Here is a 27,867-nt window from a genome sequence, read left to right on the forward strand (position 1 = left end):
CCATTTTTTAGTCTGCAATTCCAAGACCTATATCAACCTTCCTGACGCAAATATCTTTCAAAAATGCTACAAAAAATCGATTTTTCGACCATTTTGAATGAGAACCTGGCCTTAAGACTGAGTGATTTAACGGACGACGTGCAGTAGGGTTTGTAAGCCTTCGTCACACTAGGAACGAATGCATTCAGTCCTGTGGACACGGATACGTCTTCACGGAAGACCGAAGTATAGCCAGGACCTCGAGAAACAACCACCTGCTCTTTCTGATAGAACTGTTGATATTTTTAAAGGTATCGAGTATCCGATATATCGATAATTAAATGGCATCAACATATAGATATTCGATAAACATACTGATAAAATATCAATCTATCGGCTCATAAAAGTATCTGCTTCAGATTGTAAATATACTGCCGGTTTTAGAGCTCCATATTTAAGTATCCATTTACACACACCAAAAAAATGTTTTGCATCACCTCAGTTCCCAGAACTCCTGAAGACAGTCACTGATTATGGATTTTGTACCACAGACACAGTCCCTTTGACTGTTCAGAGATGTCACAAAACCTGCCAAAAAATGTAAACAATCATGCACGAGCAGCGCCTATTAGACGGTTGGGGTCCCACAGCCGATCAGTTCCGGTCATTCCACCAGGAAGGACGTACACGGCTCGTGTTGTCTGTAGTTCAACCATGCCTAGATACCGCGGTTCGATCGCGTCCACATTGTCTCTTTGTGCCAGGAAGGGCTCTCAACAAGGGAAGTGTCCAGGAGTCTCTGGGTGAACCAAAGAGATGTTGTCCGGACATGGAGGAGATACTCAACTTGAATAGTTATCCTTTAGAATGTTGCTAGGTACGGTCGAGGCTGTCGCGTGTGAAATGCAGTGAAGTGTACTGTTGTGGAGGAAACATGGGGCTCACAAGAACTGTAGCGCACAATACTGTAAGCTGCGATGACAGCTGTCTGCGTTGCTCGCTGCTGACAAATAAAATAACTCTCGTTCTATCTGGATTGACCTTCGCCAATCAAACTCTCCCTACGCCTTGATGAACTCAAGGACTTCTATTCGCCCCTAGTCTAACTATTGGCGTGGTACACCAGTCAGATAACCAGTCCACCGCGATGCCACTCAAAATTCGCTCGCAGGCGTTTAACTATAACTCTGTCCATTCACACTGCACAATGAGTGTGTCGTCCAATACAGTGAACAACGCTTAATTGCAAGGACTCAGTATAGAGTCACACTTCGATTCGCTCTCGACAGAGGTGCTATCCCAGTGGAGTACTGAGGAGAGACTTGTTCCTCGCCCTTTGAGTACACGTACGAGCGCGCACGCACTCGTTACGTGATCTCGCTCCAAGAGCGACAACGGAACGGCCCCTCTCCACGCCAGACGTGAAGGGGTATATCTTTCGGTCTCTTCCATTACTCCTTCAGCTCAAGGCGTCAGAAATATCGTCTGCCAATCAGCATTGCTCTTCTAAAACGGGAGAATGACGTTTCGTTTAAGGCGATCAATCCGGAAATCTGTAGTATCGGCGTTTGGCGTTTGCTGTCTCGCTGTGAAAATCTCTGCGTGCTATGTGTAAAGAATGCGTAGGCTGGCCGCTGCCACACAGTGTAGCGGAATTTGCTTTTAAGCCGAACACGGGGTCGTCCTTTCACTCGGGCAAACGCTGTCTGCTCTGCAGGCGGTCACCGGCCGACGTAGATGGGTTGGGACTGGCCTCCTGGCGTGCGGTTTCGCCTCTCCCGATCTAAAAGCTCCTGTGCCGTCGTGTCTGGAATGTAAGTGTGTACGCCAGCCTCGAGTATTTCAACCACGGTGCGCACTTGCGACTTATTAGTTATTTGCATATAATTTACATGAATTCATACAAGACTGACTTTATCTTATCGAGTTTGGGTTCGAGTGAAGCGTCTTGATGTGCAGAATATGATTGCGAGGGCGGAGTATGTAAGCAATGAAGGTCAGGAGACCACGACGTCTTGCACTCTGTTTCTTAATTTCACTCGTGTTAGGCGAATGCCTTGAGATTTCGACTTTCCTGTTCCTGTCTTTATCATTCGCCACTGATTGCTGAGAAGTATCAAGATGTTCACTCATTGCTATGTTAACTATTAGAGTGTGAATTTCGACGTCCTTTGTTATTTCCTTAACTTACATATGCCAATATATGATGGCCAAAATGCAATAAGCGTGTCTAAGTTATGAAAGGAGCAGAAAAAAAAACAGGAAGAGACTGCTACATCTGATACTCAGTAAAGACCTCGACAAAGAATAATCGTACAAGTTGAAGTTTTGATTTAGTCACAAAACCTGTATTGTGTAATTACATCGCTACCTCTGTTGGCAGGGCACCTACTACATGCATCGGTACTGGACACGACCGATCACCCTAAAAAAATTCGTCGCCTTACCTTACGGGAAGTATAAATTGTACATGAAGGGTCTGAAGGATGGAAAAAGACAGGTTTGTGTGCAGCTGGTCATCGATATCTACGAAGTCGGATTTTTCCAAGGTAAGGATTTGATCTTTGAGTAACACATGATCACGAGTAATTGTTTCAGTAGAGTTATGAAATTCCACAACCGAGGGCTTCGCGGTCATTGAAGAGGTGGACGTAGCAGGTAAAAGTCCTGTGGGTAGAAAAAGTTGCAGTCGTAATCATTTAGCGGAGAAGCCAAAAAAAAAAAAAAACTGGCTGCACACAGTGCCCTCCCGTCACTGCCACCGGCTAAAGCCAAGCCTGCCTCGGCGTTGTCTCCTGGGGAGAGAGAGAGAGTTTCCTCCTTGAAGTTCGATGTAATACACAGCAGTCAGCTGCATTTATGTGAGTGGTGTACCTGATGATGTAAACAAATTTATGTTCGTACATTCCAAGCACATACAACATGACAACAAAAAAACTTCACGTAATGGCAATGGGAAACAAGTACAATTCTTCTGGATTGTTACAGAAAAAAGCGTAAAGACCACGTGCAAATACACTAATTTGTTCTGAAGTGATATTGCAATTTTCTGTTGGTTAAGCCATAGTTTCCAATGACACTGTGAGCCGGACCGAGACTCGAACTCGGACCTTTGCCTCTGGTGGGCAAGTGCTCTCCCAACTGAGCTACCCGAGCACAACTCATGCACCGTACTCACAGCTTCAATTGTGCCAACATCTCGTCTCCTACCATCCATATTTCACACACGTTCTCCTGCGAGCTGGCCGCTGAGGTCGAGCGGTTCTAGGCCCTTCAGTCCGGAACCACGCGGCTGCTACGGTCGCAGGTTCGAATCCTACCTCGGGCATGGATGTGTATGACGTCCTTAGGATAGTTAGGTTTATGTAGTTCTAAGTCTATGGGATTGATGACCTCCCATAGTGCATAGAGCCATTTGAACCATTTTTTCTCCTGTGAACCATGCAAAACTAGCACTCCTTAAGAAATTATTTTGCGGAGACATGGCATAGGCATAGCCTGGGGATTGTTTTCAGAAAGAAATTTTCACGCTGCAGAGGTGTCTGCTCTGATTAGAAACTTCCTGGCAGGTTATAACTGTGTATCAGGACGAGACTCGAACTCTGGACTTTGGCCTTTCGTGGGCAAGTGCTCTACTGGCTAAGATACCCAAGCACAGCTCACACCCGTCGTCACAGCTTCAGTTTGGCCAGTATCTCGTCTCCTACCTTCGAAAGTTTTATTGGAAACCATGCAGGAATAGCACTCCTGGAAGGAAGGTTAGCTGGCAGAGCACTTGCCCTCGAAAGGCAAAGATCCCGAGTCTCGGTCTGGCATACAGTTTCAGTCTGCCAGGAAGATTCAGAGGAGCGCATATTCCGCTGTAGAGTCAATACTTCTTTCTGGAACCATCCACCTGTCTGTGACTAAGCCATGTCTCCGCAATATCCTTTCTTCCAGGAGTGCTAGCTCTGCAAGGTTTGCAGAAGAGCTCCTGTCAAGTTTGGAACCTAGGAGACGAGGTACTGGCAGAATTGAAGCTGTGAGGGCTGGTCGTAAATCATGCTTGCTATCTCGGATGGTAGAGCAATTGCCCGCGATAGGCAAAGGTCCCGAGCTCTAATCTCGGTCTGGCAACATAGTTTTAATCTGCCAGAAAGTTTCATACCAAGTGCAGAGCACTTTTCCGCATAAGGCAAAGGTCCTTTGTTCGAATCTCCGTCTGGTACACAGTTTTAATCTGTCAGGAAATTTCATATCAGCGCACACTCCGCTGCAGAGCGAAAATTTCGTTCATAGTTTCCGATGTTTCCCATGAACCACGGACTTGCCGTCGGTTTGGGTGGCTTGTCAGCCTTAGCGATACATAGCTGTACTGTGTGTACAACAACAATGGAGTGATGCCAGTCGAGAAGCCAGACAAACATACGGCTCCTGAAGAGGGGCGGCACCCTTTTCAGTCGTTGAAGGGGCCTCAGTCTGGATGATTGACTCATCTGGCTAACCAAGTCGGCATTGCTGTTCTGGTACTGCGAGCAGCCTAAAGCAAGGGGAAACTGCAGCTGTAATTTTCCCGTTGGCATGTGGCTCTACTCTACGATTAAATGGTGATAGCTTCTTGTTGGGTAAAAATTTCTGGGGATGAAAGAATCTCCCATTCGGATCTCCATGCAGGAACTACTCAGAAGGACGTGATCACCAAGGAAAACAAATCTGGCGTTCTACGGATAGGATTCTGGAATGTTAAATGCCTTAATCGGGCAGGTAGGTTAGTGGTTTTAAAAACGGATAGGTTGAAGTTCGATACATCGGGACTTAGCGAAGCTCGGTGTCAAGAGAAACAGGACTTCTGTCAGATGAATACAGGGTTGTAAATACAAAGTCAAAAAGGGATAATGCAGGAGTGGGTGTAATAATGAATAATAAAATAGGAATGCAGGTAACCCACGTGAAACAGCATAGTGAACGTATTAACGTAGCCAAGATATGCTCTAAATCCACACTTAAAATATTTGTACAAGTTTGTATGCTAACTAGCTCTGTAGCTAATGGAGAGACGGAAGAAATGTATGATGAGATAAAAGAAATTATTCAGATAGTTAAAGGAAACGATAATTTAACTGTGATGGGAGACTGCAGTTTGATAGGAAGAAAAGCAAAAATTGAATATCGACTCACGGAAATAAATGAAAGAGCAAGCCGTCTGGTCGAATTTTGCACAGAGGATATCATTGCTAACAATGGAAATTTGTAGCAAGGTCTTATGGGACCAAACTGCTGAGGTCATCGGTCCCTAGGCCTACACACTTCTTAATCTAACTACAACTAACTTTCGCTAAGGACAACACACACGCATGCCCGAGGGAGGACTCGAACCTCCGACGGGGGGAGCCCGCGGTCCGTGACAAGGCGCCCTAGACCGCTCGGCTACCCCGCGCGGCCATCGCTAGCACCTTGTTTGAGAATCATCAAAGTAGCGCGTATACATGGAAGACTCCTGGAGACACTGGAAGGTTTCAGATTGATTACATAATGGCAAGAAAGGGATTTCGGAACCAGATTTTAAACTGTAAGACATTTACAGGGTTTGATTGGACTCTGACCACAATTTATTGGTAGCGAACTGTAAATTAAACCTGAAGAAACTGCAAAAAGGTAGGAAATTAAGAAGACGGAACACGGATAAGTTGAAAAAACTAGAGGTTGCCTCTTTTAGACGAAGCATTACGCAGTGGTTGAGTAGGGCAGGGAAAAGGAATACAGTAGAAGACAAATGGATAGCTATAAGAGATGAAATAGAGAAGGCAGCAGAGTGTCAAATAGGTCGGAAGACAAGGCATAGTAGAGATATTGAATTCAATTGATGAAAGAAGAAAATATAAAAATGCAGTAAATAAAGCAAGCGAAGCGGAATACAAACGTCTCTCAAAATGAGTTTGACAGTAATGGCTAGAGGACAAATGTAGGAATGTTTCACTAGGGGAAAAATTGATTCCGCCCACAGTAAATTTAAAGATACTTCTTGAGAAAAGGGATGCAACTGTATGAATATGAAGAGCTCAGATGTAAAACCAGTCCTAAGCAAGGAAGGGAAAGCTGAAAGGTAAATGAAGTATATAGAGGGTCTGTAAAGGGAGATGAACGGAAATATTATAGCCAAGAAATTCACAACCCAGGATATAGCAAGGAATATCGTCGTGTCAGTGTTTTGGGACAGGAAAAGAGTTCCGCGCATTGATTTTTTGCTAATAGGTGGGGCAATAAATGCTGGAAGATGTTGTGGGATCTTGAAGAAACTTCGCAGAGCCATACAAAACAGACGTGCTGACAACGAGAGTTTGTCTCCTCCACGAGAACGCGCGTCCGCACACCGCTCAAAAATGGCTCTGAGCACTATGGGACTTAACATCTGAGGTCATCAGTCCCCTAGAACTTAGAACTACTTAAACCTAACTAACCTAAGGACATCACACACATCCATGCCCGAGGCAGGATTCGAACCTGCGACCGTAGCAGCCGCGCGGTTCCGGACTGAAGTGCCTAGAACCGCTCGGCCACAGCGGCCGGCCACTAAATTGAAGAAACATCTTATTGGAAAACACTTTTCCGACAACGACGATGTGTAAATCGAAGTGAAGAACTGACTGAAAAAGGCGTTGGGAGACGTCTATGACACAGGAATCAAAAAACTCGTCCTACGAATGACAAAATGTGTAGAGATAAATGGTGATCGCGTGAAAGAATAATGCAAAACCTGTACTACAATGCATCTAAATTTGATTATGACCAATTAAATTTTTTGTACCTCAAAAACCTTAACCTTAATTTGCGGATTAGCCTCGTACGTGTATACAGATGCTTCACTAACGTAATACCGCCCAAAAACTTTTTTCAGTAGGAAATAAAATGATGTATACTACGGAATCATTCCATGACACGCTGTAACACGCCCATGTACGCAAGATAGTACAATTTGTTTCATCTTATGGCAAGTCGCGTAAGGGATTCATTTGCTTCCAGGGTCTGTAGCAGGAACACTGAAATTCTTGTGTGATGTGGCCTTTCCACACAGCGTATGGATTTCGATAACGATCCCCCATTAGCGAGCGTAGGAGGTGGTTTGTTGCTGAGGTAGCAGACTCCTTCGGCAGAGCAGAGAGTACGGGGAAGGCACTGATTGTACATGTGATGACGTCACACAATACCAAAGAAATAATTTATTAATGTTTCTGAGGACAATTTCCAGTGAAAGACCTGTCAGGTAATTATTAAGAGTTTTTCGTGCCAAAGTGGCTTCAGGTCATAGTTATGCTGGTGGTAAAAGGAGGATTCTACAATGACGAGGGGTCCTCACAGATTCCGATTTTGTGCAGACTTGTAGCAGATGGAGTTCAGTGCACGCACATAAATTTTCTAAGACAGTACGACAAAGAACTCTGAAATATCACCTTTCACAATTAGCAAATGGTTCAAATGGCTCTGAGCACTATGGGACTCAACATCTTAGGTCATAAGTCCCATAGAACTTAGAACTACTTAAACCTAACTAACCTAAGGACATCACACACACCCATGCCCGAGGCAGAATTCGAACCTGCGACTGTAGCAGTCCCGCGGTTCCGGACTGCAGCGCCAGAACTGCACGGCCACCGCGGCCGGCTCACAATTAGCAGATCTCCAAGTACAGTTAAAAACAATTTTCATTATTTCGACGAATTCGTCGGTTTCTCAGCACGTTAGTACGTTCGATGGTTCGAATCTCGCTAGTAAGATAAATACAGGGTGACACGGAATAACGGGAAAGTTTGAAATGAGTAGTGGCAGCCATGCGCACGTGGCAGCACTGCGGATTCGTGACAGACAGGAAGTAAACAGTTCGCCATTTCACTAATCGTGCGTCAGTGGAACGGACAATAGCGTGCGTCAGCCATAAAAATGTTTTACAAAAACAATGCTAGTTTGCTAGCGGCACAGAGGCAGTTTCGAAGTTTTTGTAATTTAGGATGTCATGATGTCGTTCCGTCGAAAGACGCGATAAAATGTTGGATTAATAACTTTGAAGACACTGGATCTGCCCTCAAAAAGAAACCAACAGGACGAGCAAGAAGTGTGCGTTCTCCAGCGAGCACTGATGTTGAACGCCAGTCTGTCTTACGGAGCCCACGGCGTCAATTCGTAAGCAAACAGCAGCGATTGGAGTGTCCCGGGAGAGTGTTCGCAGAGTCCTTCATCTTGATTTAAAATTTCATCCGTGCAAACTACAGATGGTGCAACAATTTAAGGATCACGATTTCCGATTACGATTAGGATTCTGTCAACAAATAGTAACAAAAATAAACAATGACGATGAATTTCTAAAAAAAAGTTGTGGACGTCAGATGAGGCACAAGTAATGTGAACAAACGGAGCTACCGCTACTGGGGAAACACAAATCCTAATGACGTTCATGAGCGCCCTTCACACGCCACTAAAGTGACAGTATGGCGTGGTGTTTCATCACGTGGGATTATCGGACCGCATTGTCTCGCAAATGAACAACGAAACACAATAACTGTCAACGCCGATCGGTTCGTGGAGATGTTACGCACTTTCGTTACACCTGAATTGAACAACTTTGCAAACGTTCAAGAAGCCTGGTTTCAACGTGACGGAGCTACATCACACACTACACGGCCATCAGTGGCATATGTGCGAGAATTATTTGGCTACCGTGTGATCTCACGATTCGTTAAAATACCCGGGCCTCCTAGATCGCCAGATCTATCCGTTTGTGACTTTTCTCGTGGAGCAAAGTCTACACGACTCGACCAAGAATCCTGGACGAGTTAAAACAGAGAATTTGGGCTGCAATCCACAGTACCCCAGCAGAGATGTTGCAGTGGTCAATGAGGAATCTCAGCAGCAGGTTTCACGAATGTATTCGTACAGGAGGACGCCATCTAAAGGACGTAATTTTTGAAAAATGATAGATGCCATCAATGTTTCCTAAATGTCAAAGTTGAAAGGTTTTAGTTACAATGAATGCAATTTATTTCCTTCATCACTTCTAGTTTTATTGGATTGTGGAAATGTTCCCGTTTTTCTGCGTCACCCTGTATCTTTTAATTTTTTAAAAAACTTCTATATTTATTAACAAAGTGTAATCTTAATTGACAGATATGGAACTATAGTGTTTAATAAGAATAACATCTTGGTTATTCGTTGCTACTGACAGTAAATTGAAATATGGTATACGAAGCCGATACATCAGATAGATAATGAGAAAGTATCATTTCCACAGACTCACTAGTGTTATTGAAATATGTAATTTTTTCATTGAATAAAATACGTTTTGGCATATTCCTAAGAAGTTTAAATTCATTTTTAGACATCTAGTAACCGTCAATAAAAGGATGATACTTTTATTTCTTACTTAACGTTCGCATTTGTTGATAAATATTACATTTAAAAAAGTATGCTACTAGCTAGATTCCACTCTCGTGTTCATGATTGAAAATCCAACTATGCTACAAGCTGAGTTAGTCAAATGCTGTTTGGGTAACAACACTCGGAAGTCTTGTCACCTTCAAAGCCAATTTTGTTTTGTTTGTTTGAGAACTGCGCGGTGTCACCTCAGCAAATTTACGTCCAGACACTGAACTTGAAGCCCTGTGAGTACGAAAGGAGTCGGAGAGGGCAGAGCGCTCTGTAGTGTCGCGTTGTGAGCGTCTCCATGCAGAGTGAGTGAGTGCTGCTGGCAGCTCGAGGGCCTCAGTGGGCAGAGAGGCGGGCACACGTCGTGCAAACTGCTTATGTCTCTACGTCAGAATTGGTAACGTGAACATCCAAACGAATAAACCACATTGCCCTTAATTGTATTTTTTTCCCGTGTGGCAACATGGAGTATTCAGTGTACAAAACTCAAGCAGAGTCGGGGGAGCAACTTTCATGCCTCACAAGGCGTGCACTGAGAAGAGTGGCTGTCATTTTGCACTGTCAGTATTAGCCTGGACTGCTAAAGTAAATAAGACAAAACTAAGTATTCATAGCTGAGCGTTAGTTCTAGATCGCACAGTGGTAATTTTGGCACTCTCTACCATCTGATGTTTTTGACCATAAAGGCCTTCAAAAACATCTAGAACCTACACTCCTGGAAATTGAAATAAGAACACCGTGAATTCATTGTCCCAGGACTGAATTTATTGACACATTCCTGGGGTCAGATACATCACATGATCACACTGACAGAACCACAGGCACATAGACACAGGCAACAGAGCATGCACAATGTCGGCACTAGTACAGTGTATATCCACCTTTCGCAGCAATGCAGGCTGCTATTCTCCCATGGAGACGATCGTAGAGATGCTGGATGTAGTCCTGTGGAACGGAACGGCTTGTTATGCCATTTCCACCTGGCGCCTCAGTTGGACCAGCGTTCGTGCTGGACGTGCAGACCGCGTGAGACGACGCTTCATCCAGTCCCAAACATGCTCAATGGGGGACAGATCCGGAGATCTTGCTGGCCAGGGTAGTTGACTTACACCTTCTAGAGCACGTTGGGTGGCACGGGATACATGCGGACGTGCATTGTCCTGTTGGAACAGCAAGTTCCCTTGCCGGTCTAGGAATGGTAGAACGATGGGTTCGATGACGGTTTGGATGTACCGTGCACTATTCAGTGTCCCCTCGACGATCACCAGTGGTGTACGGCCAGTGTAGGAGATCGCTCCCCACACCATGATGCCGGGTGTTGGCCCTGTGTGCCTCGGTCGTATGCAGTCCTGATTGTGGCGCTCACCTGCACGGCGCCAAACACGCATACGACCATCATTGGCACCAAGGCAGAAGCGACTCTCATCGCTGAAGACGACACGTCTCCATTCGTCTCTCCATTCACGCCTGTCGCGACACCACTGGAGGCGGGCTGCACGATGTTGGGGCGTGAGCGGAAGACGGCCTAACGGTGTGCGGGACCGTAGCCCAGCTTCATGGAGACGGTTGCGAATGGTCCTCGCCGATACCCCAGGAGCAACAGTGTCCCTAATTTGCTGGGAAGTGGCGGTGCGGTCCCCTACGGCACTGCGTAGGATCCTACGGTCTTGGCGTGCATCCGTGCGTCGCTGCGGTCCGGTCCCAGGTCGACGGGCACGTGCACCTTCCGCCGACCACTGGCGACAACATCGATGTACTGTGGAGACCTCACGCCCCACGTGTTGAGCAATTCGGCGGTACGTCCACCCGGCCTCCCGCATGCCCACTATACGCCCTCGCTCAAAGTCCGTCAACTGCACATACGGTTCACGTCCACGCTGTCGCGGCATGCTACCAGTGTTAAAGACTGCGATGGAGCTCCGTATGCCACGGCAAACTGGCTGACACTGACGGCGGCGGTGCACAAATGCTGAGCAGCTAGCGCCATTCTACGGCCAACACCGCGGTTCCTCGTGTGTCCGCTGTGCCGTGCGTGTGATCATTGCTTGTACAGCCCTCTCGCAGTGTCCGGAGCAAGTATGGTGGGTCTGACACACCGGTGTCAATGTGTTCTTTTTTCCATTTCCAGGAGTGTATATGAGTGGTGTCTTTTCTTCCCGACATGTCCGAAAGAACAGGCACCACTTGTACAGATATACAGCGATAAGCCGAAACATTACGACGACAGCCCACCGCGTCGCTGGACGCCGCCTGCTGGCGCTGCGGGCACGTGACGCAGTGATGAAAGTGCGTAAGTGGAGCAGCCACGGACGGCGGAGATACGGGCTGCACATGGCGAAATCCACCGAAATAAGCGACTTTGTCAAATGGCAGATTATTATTACGCAGAACTTGTGAACGAGTATCTCTAAAACGGCAGAGACGGTCGAATGTTCACGTGCTACTGTCGTGAGCATCTGTGGGAAGGGGTTCGACTGTGAAACTACTATTAGGCGCTGAATGGTTAGACGTCCACTATTCTTCACAGGACGTTGGGCTCGGAGGCTTCTCTGCTATGTGGAGTAGCACGGATGGCGATCTGTGGCACCTCTGCCGAAAGAGCACAGTGCTGGTGCACGCACAGGTGTTCCGGAGCACACCTCTCACCGTGCATTGCTCAACACGGAGCTCCGCTGCTCACCACCCCCACGTGTTCACATGTTGAGGCAAAGACATCGTCAGTTACGATTGCAGTGGGCACAGGACTATCGGGATACGACCGTCGATCAATGGAAAAGTGTCGGCTCTTCGGGTGAACCACATTTTTGCTACACTAGGTCGATGGTCGTCATCGAGGTGAACGGCGGCCTCAAACGTGCAGCGACCCACTGACACTGGCTGGTGGGAGCAGTATTATGGTGTGGGAGACATTCTCCTGCACTTGCGTGGCACCTGTGGTAGTAATCGGAGACAAAATTCAAATGGCTCTGAGCACTATGGGACTCAACATCTTAGGTCATAAGTCCCCTAGAACTTAGAACTACTTAAACCTAACTAACCTACGGACATCACACACACCCATGCCCGAGGCAGGATTCGAACCTGCGACCGTAGCAGTCCCGCGCTTCCGGACTGCAGCGCCAGAACCGCTAGACCACCGCGGCCGGCAATCGGAGACACATTGACAGTTGCGTACCGCCTGCATCCCTTCATGCTCGGCGTCTTCTCCGACGGCGATGTCATCTTTCAGCAGTATAATGGTCCGTGTATCGGAGCGAGAACCGTGCTACAGTGGTTTGAGGAGCAATATAGTGAACTCACGGTGATGTCTCGGCGACCAAATGCGTCTGATGTAAATCCTACGGTACCCATCTGAGTCGCTATCTGGTGCTATCACTGCGTAAGCAAATCAGCGTCCCGTTATTTACGCGAAGTACATGAGCTGTGCAAACAAACCGTCAGGGCCACGCGGTTTAGCCGTGCGGTCTCAGGCGCCTTGCCACGGTTCGCATGGCTGCCCGCATCGGAGGTTCGAGTCCTCCCTTGGGCATGAGTGCGTATGTTTTTCTTAGCATACGTTAGTTTAAGTCAGATTAAGTATTGTGTAAGCCTAGGGACCGATGATCTCAGCGTTTGGTCCCATAGAACTTACCACTAATTTCCGAATTTTCAAACCGTCGGAACCCTATTACGCGAAATCAGTGCAGTATTTCGTTCAAAAGACGGACAAACAGGCTATGAAGTAGGAGGTCATAATCTTTTGTCTCAGCAGTCAGGGCTAACATCATCATTCAGTGCAGGGACTTTGTGCGATGCGGTGAGCGAAAAGGGGGAAGAGGGCTAGGGGACACAACTTTGGTAGTGTGAGGCGAATGATGGTTCAAATGGCTCTGAGCACTATGGGACTTAACATCTGAGGTCGTCAGTCCCCTAGACTTAGAACTACTTAAACCTAACTAACCTAAGGACATCTCTAGGCGCTTCAGTCTGGAACCGCGTGACCACTACGGTCGCGGGTTCGAATCCTGCCTCGGGCATGGATGTGTGTGATGTCCTTAGGTTAGTTAGGTTTAAGTAGTTCTTAGTCCTAGGGGACTGAAGACCACAGATGTTAAGTCCCATAGTGCTCAGAGCCATTTTTGAAGCTAAGGACATCACACACATCCCGGCCCGAGGCAGGCCTCGAACCTGCGTCCGTAGCAGCAGCGCGGTTCCGGACTGAAGGGCCTATAACAGCTCTGCCACCGCGGCTGGCTGTGCGGCGAAAAGTAATATGGATGGAGCAGGGGTAGCACACTTGTGTAGTCTGCGCAGTTGTGTCTTATGTCAAGGTAGCGTAGTTTATGCACCTTCCTGCTAAACGAAAGACCCGGCTTAGAACCCCAGCGTTGGTAGAAATTTTCATTTGTGACCTATGAATTTTTTCATTGGTCAAATGCGGCAGAGCTCAAGATTTCTTCTTTCTCAACATTGCCTCTTGAGAGCCACTGCTTGTATGGGTGCTCAGAAAGTAACTCTGCGGTTACTATGTACACTATGTTGGGAATGACATCCACGATTGACTATACAAGGCTCAACCCGCCTATTTTTATTGGGAATCCCTTTCCGTTCATCTGATTATGATATGCTTGTCAGGTATGAAGTTATTTCAATGTTTAAATCTCGAATCAAGCATGGGTGATTGCGGTACACTACATGCTATTCCCCGAAGAAAAAAGTCTGTTGGCGTAAACTCCGAGGAGCGAGGCTGCCATAGGTTCTTTGAGATGAAAATTTCGCCAAAAAACTCTTCCATAAGACGCATAGTGTGTTGTAAGCTGTGTTAGCAGTAGCGTCATCTTGTTCAAACACTGAGTAGTTGGTTTCGTCTTCCCTCAGATGGGCGATACAATCCTTGATCATTAACCAAAAACGTTTACTGTTCACCGTTTCGTGAAACAATACACGTCAGACGATGAGCCGTATGATATCGCTAACCAGGTCCCATTGTAAAACTGCATCTTCCACAAGAGTAGCGAAACCTTACTTAGCTTCCGAGAGCTAGTATTCAGTATGACAACAGCACTCTATTATCTGATGGCATCGGACGTTACAAAGGATTCTAAGTATCGTAGGTTTTGATATTCAACACCTGTAGCAAGTGCCTGCGAATATCTGCCCCTAAATTTCAACATAAGTTACTCTTGGCCTGCTTTGAATCCAATGGGTACTTCTCTCTCTGACTGCTTCATTTTATCCTCAACCCGTCACAAACCTCTATCTTTTTAAAAGTTATTATTTTTGCTCCTTCTCACAATGGAATTTACAGAACGCAGATTTCTCCCAGCTGCCCATGCAGTGACCACGCAAGGCATCCCACATCTGTCCCGCGCTGCAGCTGCTTCCCAGTGTGTACCTGGCTGCATTCTGTCCCTTTCAGCGAGGAAAAGTTTTGCGGACCACTTGCTATTCTCGCCGTGCAGTTCTCGACTTCCCACAGCCAGCCAGCAGACCCAGCTTACACAGAAACGTTACACACATCAGTCACAGCATAGACTTGCAATAATGAAGAACTTATGAGATTCCCAATCGCTGGCATTTGTTTCAGTTACATGTACACTTTCATTTATCGCTCGAAAATTGAATTGAATTTGTAGTCTAATTTGATGAATGGGTCATTAATTAGATTACAGAGTAGTTATGGGAGACACTGTTCCATAACACTGCCCCTAAATGTATTGGCAATATACATGCCATTTGGGTATACTGAGCGCATCCAAAATAGGGCAGCACACGCAAGTCTGGGCTTTTTGAATCTCTCGCGGTTGTAAGTAGGCTTCTTAAATTTCCCATCATTCTAAAATTTGGAGAAGTGAGGTATTTCCATCATCTTGGATATTTCAGTACTTGCCCTGTCTTGGATTTTTTAATTTCCTGCCTTGCCATCTTCGATTCCACTATCTTGGAATGCGATGTCATATACAAATAAGGGGAGCAAACTCCGTGACAGGTTTTGTCCCAGAGTGCTCATAGCATCTCTACTGAAGAATCTATCTTATTCTGAATGCAAGACTTTACTTTATTCGCAGTTAGTGTAAAGTGTACCTAATATATCTTTACATCATTAAATAGTTAATATCTTTAGTAATTATCCTTGGAATAATTGCATTTTTTTTAATTGTAGCTAGGGAAAATCTTCCTAACGTTCTTCAAAATATTATTTGTTAAATAAGGAACAACCTTTTCCCTTCCTAAGCCACTGACAGATGACAACTATACCTCACAAACACAGATAAAATTATTTGTGACTTATGGCTAAATATCATTATAAATGAAACATAAACTTGTTTCTGTGTATGTTGCTGCAGTCAGAACAGATGAAAATAGAACAGAATTTACAATTTTAGCCTATTACTTATATAAATGAAACTTAATTTAAGAGAGGGGTAAAAGGAAATTAAGTATGACCGTTTAAAACTAAGGTATCATCTTGCCTCACATAATTTTCTAAATCTCACAGACTTTTTAAATGATATCTTCCAATATTTAGGGTTACTTTGGATGAGTCTGAAGCTCTTATATGAATGAAATTCAAGATATGCCTTGTGACAGCTGAACTCAAAAGAAATAAAACTAAGACAGATTTCACTGTAATGTCCTATAAACTTCAAAGGCATGAAAGTGAATAACAAGTTCTGACTGGCAAAACAGGGAAAGGAACACGCCTGAGTGCTATAGAAAGCTGTTTTGATTGTTCACGTAGGCACTGTGCTGAGTGTCTTTTATTGATATAATTTTGTTTTCATTTTATTTGTTGCCATGCAGATTCCTAGGACTGATAAAAATTACGCAATAAGAACATCGTTAATTGAAATTTGTCTGAAATTAAGTTTTTAAACCATCAGTAGAAAGTTTTCTTTTTTGCTTCATGATTTAGATATGTGTCTATTGTGTACAAGCGACTGCCATTGCTGAAGAAACTTAGAACTATACTATTCTCCTGCACTTATCTCATTTACTTTTGTACATTTATATTTATTAAAAACAGACTCTGTTGACTTTATACATTTACACTACTTTTCTTTCTGCAGCTCTGGGATTCAAGCCACCTTTGGGAGGTATGTATCGTCCACATAACCAAACTTTTTGTTATTGTTGCGGATATGTTCTCAGTTGTGCAACAGTGTCTTTACAGCATTATTTATTATGTGAGATGTTATATCAAAATCCAGTTTCAGTGAGCATGCCATGTAATCAACTGGCATCAAATGGTTCAAATGGCTCTGAGCACTATGGGACTTAACATCTGAGGTCATGAGTCCCCTAGGACTTGGAACTACTTAAACCTAACTAACCTAAGGATATCACACACATCCATGCCCGAGGCAGGATTCGAATATGCGGCCGTAGCAGTCGCACGGTTCCGGACTGAAGCGCCTAGAACCGCTCAGCCACCGCGGCCAGCTCAACTGACTTCAAAAGCTTTTATGTATGTCTACTGAATCATTACTTCAGAATGTTTTGGTCCATCGTTTTGTCCTTCTACCTGAGGACTCAATCCAGAACAGTATTCACCCAGGACGCTGGACATTGTACAAGAATTATGCTGTAATAAATAATACAAAAGAACTGTTAACATCATGACAATTGCTATTCTGATAAAATTCACGTTACAAAATGGACAGAATTACCACACATTCTGAAAAGAAGCAAGAGGTTGGCAATTATTAAATTAAATCTTTAATGCTTGTTTTAGTGTTTTATTAGAAAATAGTCACAGATGCGACTCTTGGGCTGAATGTTAGTTTGATACTCTTTGAAAGGAGATGAAAAGAGACATTTCTCCCTTCTGTGGAGGAGTTGTTGGATTCCTTGACAGAGTAATCCCCCACCCCACTGAGTCCCAGCATTGCCAGCTATTGAACCCAGCAAGGTGGCGCAGTGGATGGCACACTGGACTCGCATTCGGGAGGACGACGGTTCAATCCCGCGCCTGGCCATCCTGATTTAGGTGTGCCGTGATTTCCCTAAATCACTCCAGGCAAATCCCTGGATGGCTTCTTCGAAAGGGTACAGCCGACTTCCTTCCCTAATCCGATGAGACCGATGACCTCGCTGTCTGGTCTCATCCACCAAACAATCCATCCCAGCTATTGATATTACTTTCTACATAAGACGCAGTTGGGAATTCGCAGGCAACATTTTACGAAAGGCTTTTCTGTGACATTTGCTAGTCTCTATTGAAACTTCAAGTTTCCGGTACACAGTCACAATATGTTTTACATTATTTCCACTCTGTGTGGGCCGCCCACTTAGAGGTGCCATGTCCCGAATTATACAGCCCCTCCCACTGGAGTTTCGAGTCCTCCCTCAGCCATGGGTATGTGTGTCGTTATTAACATAGTTTAAGTAGTGTGTAAGTCTAGGGACCTCACCAGTTTGGTCCCATAGGAATTCACACGCATGCAGACACACACACACACACACACACACACACACACACACACACACACACACACACACACACACACATAGCGAGAGAGAGAGAGAGAGAGCGAGAGAGAGGGAGAAAGAGACACTATGATGTATTAAATCATGATTTGTAAAGCAGTCAACTAAAAGAGGAAAGGTACAATGAAAGATTTTAAATGGAGCAGCAGGAACTGCAGCCGACTAAAGGTTGGACTGGTAAGGGATGAGACACCGCTCTGAAACTCCTTCAACCTAACAGCTTAGAGTGTAATCTGGACAGTTCAACGAATTTCAGAAATGGCTGGAACTTTCTACGGAGAAAACGCCACCCACAAAGAGCAACGGTGACAAGCCACTCACCTTCCCATTCACGTCTGAGCTTCTGGCTCAACGGTGAGTTCACAGGTTCCAAGGGAATGATGCTTTCTCCAACTGCCACTCCCTACAGGCCTCCTTCACCTCTATATACCTGCTGGTTTCCAGCCCAGGTACCTGGCAGAACACCACCACCTATCCACAACGTGGCCGCAAGAGAAATGCAGTTCGTATATTTTACGAAACCTTTTCACCTACATGCTTATTTTGAAGAGCCTGTAGAGCACTAAGGGTATTGGATCAGTTTAGAAACATGTTTCCCTTGGATCATCTCATACCATACAGGGCTTTCCAAATATCCTATAGCTCAGCATGACGGATTGTGAAAGCATCTGGTAGGCAGACTCTGAGGACACAATCAGAGATAACCATCGAGCACCCAAGGGATCCTCTGCGTCTAGATACATTTCAATAAACAATCTTAAAATTCATGTGTTCATGTAAGACGTTAGTAAATATACCTAAAAAATTACGACCTTTAAAATCAGTCAAATTAAGTAATGGCTTCTAAACATAATATGGTGGTGAATTACTGCACCTGTGTTGTAAGGCTTAGTATTCGCCACAACCACTTTTAAAATACAGCTCTTTGTTCGGTTCCCAAATGGTCCCACTGCTCACAGACGATTATCGAAAAGCCACTCTATGAGTGGGAGACAATCAGTATGGTATGCTGGCAATTAGATTTTGCAAGACATTTTGTAAGCTTGTTGCACAGTGAGTAGCTTCTTTGTTTTATTTTTATTTACAACGTGATCCATTACAATATTTGTAATATTCCATGTATGTATTGTGTGTGTGTGTGTGTGTGTAGCGTGATCTTTGTTTTGTATGATGATGACAGGGGAAAGGAGAGGGTGAAACCTAGTGCTGGCACGTGGCCTTCTCCTCATGATTGACACTGCACCCATCCAGCAGACAAACCACCATCAACAGTGATGCATGCCCCCACTTCGTGAGACACTGCAGAGAGCTTTGGTATTCAAACGAGAACACTGGCGTAGAGCCTGGTGACCAGGAGCTTTACGGCACCACCTCTCCTCCCCTCGCCGCCCAAATACTGGCAGTAAAAGCTTTTTCCGCCACCAGAATCCAAACTGCCTTACCACCAGGTCAAGCGCCACCGCACAGGATTGCATTAGCGACCTCAGTCTTGGAGATGGGTTACGGCGAGCAGCTGCCGTCAGATTAGAAGTGGTGGCTGGCAAGCTTCGGTGAAGAGGCTCTAAATGCACCTGTCGCCGGTCTAATGCCCACCCAGTGGACATCCAAATATGACGGCCTAGAAGGTCTGATCATCGGAGATCCATCATGAAGCTGGGACCAGACAAACGCTCTTTAAAACTGGGGCAGGTCTGCTCGATATTCTTCCCAAACTCTGTGTGCTGCACGCTTTAAAATTTCAAGGGCTTTGATGGGTCGAGAGCAAAAGTTCCTCGGATGTGGCAGGCACTTGAACGCCTGATGAAAATGGATCCACATGTACCTCACCGACGCCTTCAAATTTAAAATGATGTCCCTCAGTTTCAGTTCTGGAAGACGGAAAGGGTGACGGGAACTGTTAACAAGCAACACATGCAGTTTATTTTCTGGCAATTACTTGCTGCAATTGTGAAAGATGTATTGAACACTGGAAAACTCTCCGCAACTAAAGCGCCTGAACAGTCCATTGAGGTATTGTTAGTTATAGCCATCAGAAACCACGTCACAGCTGAAACATCTCCTTGAGGGATATAGTTTTCTTCCATAAAAGTATTCCATAAAACTTTACTAACTAGGTACCTAAACTAATGTGGGGACAAGAAACATGTAAGAACATGAAGACTTTCCTGTACGTCTTTTCTGTATAAACATGGGACAACCTGTAGCACTGTCTGGTAGCAGAAGACAACGAAACACAGCTTCAGTACAGGTTTTATGATGAACTTTGATTGCAAATGTCAATGGAAATTCAAATATATTCAGTAGTCAACGCTCTCTTTCCTGTCGTTTGAATATCAGACACACTTTATATTGGCAGAAGTAAGCAAGAATGCCAGTTAAAAAGGCCAACAATCTTCTAAATCGCCATATTTTCTTTTTCGTTGATCAATGTCCCTACAGGTTTTCCAGTGGCCGCAACGGTTCCCCCTCCTGTGCCAAATTTTCGCCCCAGAGCAGCAGTTGTGCCCTCCGTCCTCAGTTGCTCTTTCCGTATATTCCAGTCTCTGTCTTGCCCTACGATTTTCATACTCTGTAACTCCTTCAAGCTTCATAAAAGTTATTCCTTGATTCTTATCACATGAGCCATCATCACGCCTCTTCTTTTTGTAAATGTTTTCCATATAATCTTTTCCGCTCCCCATTCCGTATCTTATCAGTCCTCCTAATTTTCGACATCGTTCCATAGCACCACGCCCAAAACGCTTTGACTCTCTTCTTTCTGGGATTTCCTCGTCTGACATTCGGTTACACACAAAGCTGCAGTCCACACACACATTTTCAGAAATATCTTTCTCAAAACAAGGATAATTTTTTTGATAACAATAGACTTTATCACAAATCACGTTTCTTCCGCACCTCACTATTTTCGCCTTTCTTCGATTTACTCTCAGTCCATTTTCTGTGTTCTGTAGACCATTCTATTCAGTATGTTCTGCAAATATTCCTTGCTCTCACTGACATGAAGAATGTCATCTGCTAATCTTATCCCTGGTGATCTTTCACTCTGTGGTTCAACCCCACTCCTGGACCGACCTGACACTGCTTCTGCGATGTACACGTTGAACAAAATGTTCAAATATTTATGAATTCCCAAGGGACCAAACTGCTGAGGTCTGGGGTCCCTAGACTTACACACTACTTAAACTAACTTATGCTGAGAACGACACACACACCCATGTCCGAGGGAGGACTCGAACCTCCGGCGGGAGGAGCCGCGCAATCCGTGACACAGCGCCTCAAACCACGCGGCCACTCAGCGCGGCCGCATTGAACAGTAAGAATGAAAGATTTCATCTCTGTCTTATACCTTTCTTAATACGAGCACTTCGTCATTTGTCTTCAGTACTAATTGTTACTTCTTGATACTTTTACATATGTGTATTTCACGTCTTTCCGTAATGCTCACTGTTATTTTCTCAGAATTTCGAAAAGCACCATTCGACATCGCCTGACGTTTCTCCTAGGTCTACAAATCCCATAAAATAGCCTTAATTTTTCTTAAGTCTTGCTTCTTCATAAAACATAACGTCAGAACTGCCTTTACCTTTTCTAAAGCAAAACCAACGGTCACGTCCACAAATATTTTTCCATCCTATGCTATTTGTTCCTGAAACTTGCATTCATGAGCGACTGTACTGATTGTGCGATAAGTCTCGCATTTATTTCCCTTTACTACCTTTGGAATTGTACCGATGAAATTTTCGAAAGTCTCCACCACAACATGAAAAGTCGTTTTGTTGCGTTTAATCCCAGCGCATTTAGGAACTGCAAAATTTGAGTATCTATGTCTTTACCTTATTCAAGCGCAAGTCCTCCATAGCTGTGTCAGACTCTTAACTGTAATAATGAACCCCTCATTGACGTCTGATTCTTCTTCCTGCTCGTCACTGACAACTCGTTTCCCTCCTAAAGCCATTAAACACCATCTTTCCACATATCCTCTCTCCCCTCTGCGTTTAACTGCACTATTAATTTTGACACGCCTCCATTTAATTCAACGGATGTGGTTTTGATTTTTCTGTATGCTGAATTTATCTTTTCCGACGATCATTTCTTTTTCGATTTATTCACAATTTTCGTGCAGCTTTCTTGACATGGTTTCCCTGTGCTTAGTTCCTAAGTACATATTGCTTTATCCTGTCTTTTCCCGAGTATTTTCCTACTTCTTTCATTCAAATATCAGTTTAAATATTTGTTCAAATGGTTCAAATGGCTCTGAGCACTATGGGACTTAACTTCTGAGGTCATCAGTCCCCTAGACTTAGAACTACTTTAACCTAACTAACCTAAGGACCTCACACACATCCATGCCAATGGTAGGATTCGAACCTGCGACCGTAGCGGTCGCGCGGTTCGAGACTGAAGCGCCTAGAACCGCTCGGCCACTCCGGCCGACAATATTTGTTCCATTACAGAAAGTTTTTTCTCAGTTATTCTACTCGTACCTACACTGATGAGCGAGAACATAATGGCCTACTGTCGATATAAATCCATCCAGGCGATAGCGGCGTCAGCCGGCGAGATATGGCTGCTGATCAGACACACGTACGGTGCATGTGGTATCAGTAAGTGTGCTGTCTGTGTGTAGAATTGTGAAGGCGCGCGCTCTGTCTGAGTTTGACCGAGGGCAGACTGCGATGGCGTGGAGGTTAGGTACGAGCATATCAAAAACTGCAAGGAGAGCTGTGGTGAATGTCTTCAACGCCAAGGACAAACCACTTCCAGACGTCGTAGGGTTGGGCGCCCACCTCCCATTACAGATGTCGGATGTAGTAGGCTGGGCGGACTGGCAAAACAGGACAGGCTGCCAACTGTGGCGTAACTAACACGAGACTTTAATGCTGGGCAGGGCACAAGTCTGTGTGAACTCGCAGTGCACCGAACACTCCTAACGATGGGCCTCCGCAGCCGACGGCCCATGCTTGTGCTAATATGAACAGCACGACACTGACGACTTCGCCTGGAATGTTCAGCACTGGGCAGTGCAACAGTGGCAGAGCCTTGCATGGCTGTGTGAATCCCGATACCTTCTTCATTCCAATAGCAGGGCGCGAATCTGTCGCCTTCCAGCGGAACAGCCCCTCGACAGCTGTACGGCGGTACGGAGACAAGTTGGCGGCGGCTCCATTATGCTCTGGAAACCACTGACACGGGCATTCGTGGGTTCAATGGAGCTCGTGCAAGGCACCGTGACGGCCAAGGTGTATCGTACACTGGGTGGCACAACACATACACCCCTTTAGAACGAACATGTTTCCCGACGGCAGTGGCATTTTTCAACGAGGTAATACCCCATCTCACAAGGTCAGGACTGTGACGGAGTGGTTCGCGGAACACACTTCCAGCTTCTTTGATGACCCCTTCCCCTTTAATTTAACCACCTACTATGATATTCATTACAGTACATCTACCCTTCTTTAGATTCTCCTCGTTATTGCCACACTTAATTTTCTTGATAGTTCTCTTTATATTCAGCCTATTGTTTATCCTCATTTCATTGTGGTCTTAGTCTATATTTGCCCCTGATTAAATCTTACAATCCATTATCTCATTTCGGAATCTCAGCCTATCAGTAACGACATCGAGCTGCTATCTAGCATCCACTCCAGGCCGCGTGTAAGCATACTACCTGCTTTTATGATTTTTGAGCGGTGTATTCGCTACCTCTATCTGATGTTTATCTCAGAACTCTAGTATTGTCTCTCCTCTCCCCTTCACACCACCGAGCCCAAATTTTGCGATAACACCGTCTTATGTTCCTTCCCCTACCGCAGCATTCAATCTTCCCCTGATTACTAGTTTAACATCTCCCCTAGATACTGAGTTGCCTATCCGGTGCCGTCATACATTTTCTCTACCTCTTCATCTTTTGCTTGTAAAGTCCACGTGTGTAAATGAAATACTGTTGACGGCACTGGTTTGATATTCTTTCATCATCTTCTTTAACTCAGGCAGTAACTTTATAGCCTGTTCTACCTTCGCAGATGCCTGCTTTTCCTTGGTATTCCTGTATCTCTGTCCTACAGCATAAAGTATATTACATGTCGAACTATTCTTTCTGCCTTATTCTTTCAATGTGCTTTTTCATTTTATCGTCGCATTTTCCATTCTTTCATTGGTGCAAAATGTATTTAATTCTGTCCCCATTTGAGAACTGTTTATTTGTTCTCTCAGAGTACATCTGCATCTACGTGATTACTGTGCTATTCACAGTTAAGTGCCTGGCAGAGGGTTCAATGAGTACATCCTTTCACTATCTGAAAAATTTCGTTTCAGCTGACTGTATCCTCCTTATGGGACTTAACATCTGAGGTCATCAGTCCCCTAGACTTAGAACTACTAAAACCTAACTAACCTAAGGACATCACACACATCCATGCATGAAACAGGATTCGAACCTGCGACCGTAGCAGAAGCGCGGTTCCGGACTGAAGGGCCTAGAACCGCTCGGCCACAGCGGCCGGCAAATTATTTGGCCATCAGCAAAGAGTACAGGATGTAAATGTGTATTTCTAGAAATTAATTTTATTCCAGGAATAACTTTATCATTCGACCGTCTAACAATATTGTCAGTACGACATATATATTAAATAAAGTAGGTGAGAGATGGCACCCTTGTCGTACATCTCTGTTAATTTCTATCGGTGCTGTTCTCTCTCTGCATACATAAAATAAAATTCTGTTATTCAGATACGTGTATCTAATGTAATATTGTCACCTTGGTATATTTACTGTCTCCATGAGTGGTCCACTGTCCTGGAATCCTAGTGCTGAACCCCTATTACGTCTGTTAGATGGGGTAGATGCTATTGACGATATTATCGCATACACAGATGACATCCTAATAGTTGTCTCTGCTGACTCCAGGGCGAGACTTAAGGAAAAGTGAATGATGTGCTTGTCCAGATGCAGCATTGGTGCAAGAGCAAGAAACTAACTATAGCCGTTCATAAAACCACATACATACTTCTTCAGAGAAGACTTTCTATTACCAGAAATCCTTCCCTGGTGCCTGACGTAATACCTGTCATAGATATTTAGCCCCTCTTCTAGACGAGAAAAGAAACTTTCTACAACAGGTAAAATCTGTTCCTCAGAAAGCAGTCAAAATCATGCATAAGGTTGCCCATACGGGTACTGCTGACTAAAAATTACCTTTGCACGTAGTGCGGCCATATTACGAAGCTACTGTGGGCTTTGCTGCCAGCGCCTGGGCGCATCGCCTTAGACCAGGCAGCTACAAAACAATACTGTGGCGAATTCAGCGGAGCGTACTTCTGAGGCTCGCCGCTTTCTTTTGCACTACACCTGTAGAGGGTTTAGTTGTGATCTGCGGGCTACGTGACGTGTATGTCGTGGTACGTTACAGGGCGCCGCTGTGTTGGTCGAGACGCGAGCAATATGATCGTGTGTACGAGATCACAAGGACGTATCTTCCTGATAAAAGACATTTAGGACCCTGGAATTGAATGGCAGTCTGACTGGGACCCTAGGAGCACTACGAGACCTGTTTACAGCGTATCCCCAAGCACCTGGAACAGGCTCAAACTGCGCGACGTTACCCCTACTTGAGGTGTGGTGCACCTGTTAACAGGTCACTGTCCATATCCCACTCATCTGCGTCGAACAGGATGTGGTAACGCACCAATCTGTGAGTGAGGTGAAGGTTCGGCTAAGCATGTCGTTCTGAGATGCCCCTTTTTCAGGTAGAGAGAGAGACAGCAAACAATTAGACTGCGATCTGCAAACAATCGTGGGTGGCCAACACTTGAGGACTAAAGTCAATATGATAGCACATCAGATATCTAAAAGGAAACTGCCTACTTATCGGTCTATAAGATCAAGTGGACGCTCTGAGTATCAAAATAGTGTCAACAGGTCAAAGAAGCGTTTTCTTAATTATAGGTAATGATAGGCACATATACATTTAATTAACAGAGACATATATATATATGAGCAAGTAAGAAAAAATAAAAATAAAATAAAAACGAAACGGAAGAATTCTATGGTCAACCACATCGGTATGCACAGATTCGAGGATTGCTGAGCCAAATAAGTGCCAGTGTGGGTGATGTAGAATAGTGTAGCAACAATATGTTTGGAAGTACGTGTAGTAGTTACTCGGTAAACCACGAGTTGTTCTGCGTCTGCCAGTAACATATCTAGTAATGTAAGATGAAAGTTATTCACTTGGAACTTAAGTTAATTCCCTTTATTTAATGTTATTTTTTAAATTGATTCTTATTTTTCAACTCTTCTGTTTTATTTCAACATTAATACTACCAAACGTTGCTGTTAACAAAGATAACATAAAACTGTATGTCACCATGATTAATGAATATGTACGACCTGTTTAGAGTTTCCAGATAACAGGTCTGAAATTCGTAGTAAAATATTGAACCAAATAGAACTGAATTTTTCCAGTCTTCTATTAGTCCATCTCCTCCTTGTTCCTCTTTCTCCATCTCCTCTACCCCCGCCCACTCTCTCCCTCTCTTTCTCTCTATCTCCTCTGTCTGCTCCTGCTACTCCTGTCCCAGTTTATGTGCTCTACCCCCTCTCTGTTCATTTGCTAGTCCTTCCTGTCCATCCGCTTCTTCACTCTGTGTTCATGTCCACCTCCCTCCATTTATTTCCTCCTTCACTTCTCTTTGTGCATCTCCTCCTGCCCTGTTTCTCCGTCAACCACTTCCATCCCTCGCTCTGTCCATCTTCTCCTCCCTTCTCCATGTCCATCTCCTCCAACTCTTCTTTTACTGTTCATCTCCTCCTCCCTCTGCTCTCTCTCCATTTCCTCCTCTTTCCTTATCCTGTCCATCTCCTCATCCCCCCTCTCGCTGTTCTGTTCATTTGCTCCTCCATCCACTCTTTCTCCTCCTCTTTCCTTTCTCTATTTCCTCCTCTCGCCTCCATCTTCTCTTCCTCCATTCCCCTGACCATTGTCTCCTCCCCCTCTCTCTGTCTGTCTCTTCCTCTCCCCTGTCAAGGTACATCTCTTCCTCTTTCCTTTTTCCATCTTCTCATCCCCCCCCTCTTTGTCCATTCCCTCCTCTTATCATTCTACGTCGTTTCCCTTTTTTTCCATCTCCTCACACACTCTCTGTCTGCCAGTCTTCTCCTGGCCCACTATCACACCCACCCCAGCAGGATGCTGCTGGCTCACACTGCCACAGTATTTATTATGCAAACTAACAAGTGTATCACATTTGACAGCAATAGTTGCAGGGTTTTAGGATAAACTTTCCACCTATGGCTTTGCTTGCATACATGCAAGTCAAATATGTTTCACGTATATTTAAAATTTTGCACGTGTATTTGCAGACATATTTCACTTGTATCTTTCGTGAAATTCGCCCTGCACTTTCATTTTCCCACGGTTCAATGTTTGTGACGTCGTGTCTTCTGAACTGACGGGAAAAAAGTCGCAGCAGCACAAAATAATTAATGTAGAGATATGAAATCTCGGGAATAAATTTCTTTAGATGAGATATTTAAATGATTAACTTTGCATTATCACAGTTTGATATAGGTGCGAGGAAAGCAATTGGAAATGTGAAATGCTGAAACGCTGGCATACAAATTAACTAGTATAAGCCCATAGGATGTCGAATGTAAGTATGCAGACGTGCATGTATTGTATTGCACAGGTTCTGGATGTTAGTTTGTGGGATGGAATTCCAAGTCTGTTGCACTTGGTGAGTCAATGCAGGGAAGGTTAATGCTGTTTGTGGATGACGCTGGAGTGCTTGTCCAATGATGTCCCATATGTGTTCGATTGGGGACAGATCTGGCGATCAAGAAGGCCAAGGAAACATGCTGACACTCTACAGAACATGTACGTGAGCGAGCGTTATCCTGTTGGAAAACACCCCCTGGAGAGCTGTTTCTGAATGGCCAGACAACAGTTCGAATCACGAGACTGACATGCAGTTTTGCAGTCAAGGTACTCGGGATAACCACGAGAGTGCTCCTGCAGTCATAAGAAAT

At 44.8% G+C, this 27,867-nt stretch overlaps 1 protein-coding gene across 3 annotated transcripts in view; it reads left to right on the forward strand.

Annotated features, from left to right (window-relative positions):
• Nucleotides 1–27,867, forward strand: part of LOC126108725 (uncharacterized) — a 122,254-nt gene that overhangs the window by 69,995 nt on the left and 24,392 nt on the right. Inside the window, exons 4-5 of one of the 3 annotated variants that reach the window (XM_049914058.1) lie at nt 2,363–2,528; nt 16,422–16,448. In XM_049914058.1, the coding sequence (XP_049770015.1) occupies nt 2,363–2,528; nt 16,422–16,448 (193 nt within the window). The remainder of the gene's footprint in view (nt 1–2,362; nt 2,529–16,421; nt 16,449–27,867) is intronic. The other 2 variants (XM_049914059.1, XM_049914060.1) reach the window with 2 other exon arrangements.

The sequence above is a fragment of the Schistocerca cancellata genome, chromosome 11 (genome assembly GCF_023864275.1).
Source record: "Schistocerca cancellata isolate TAMUIC-IGC-003103 chromosome 11, iqSchCanc2.1, whole genome shotgun sequence".
NCBI lineage: Eukaryota > Metazoa > Arthropoda > Insecta > Orthoptera > Acrididae > Schistocerca > Schistocerca cancellata.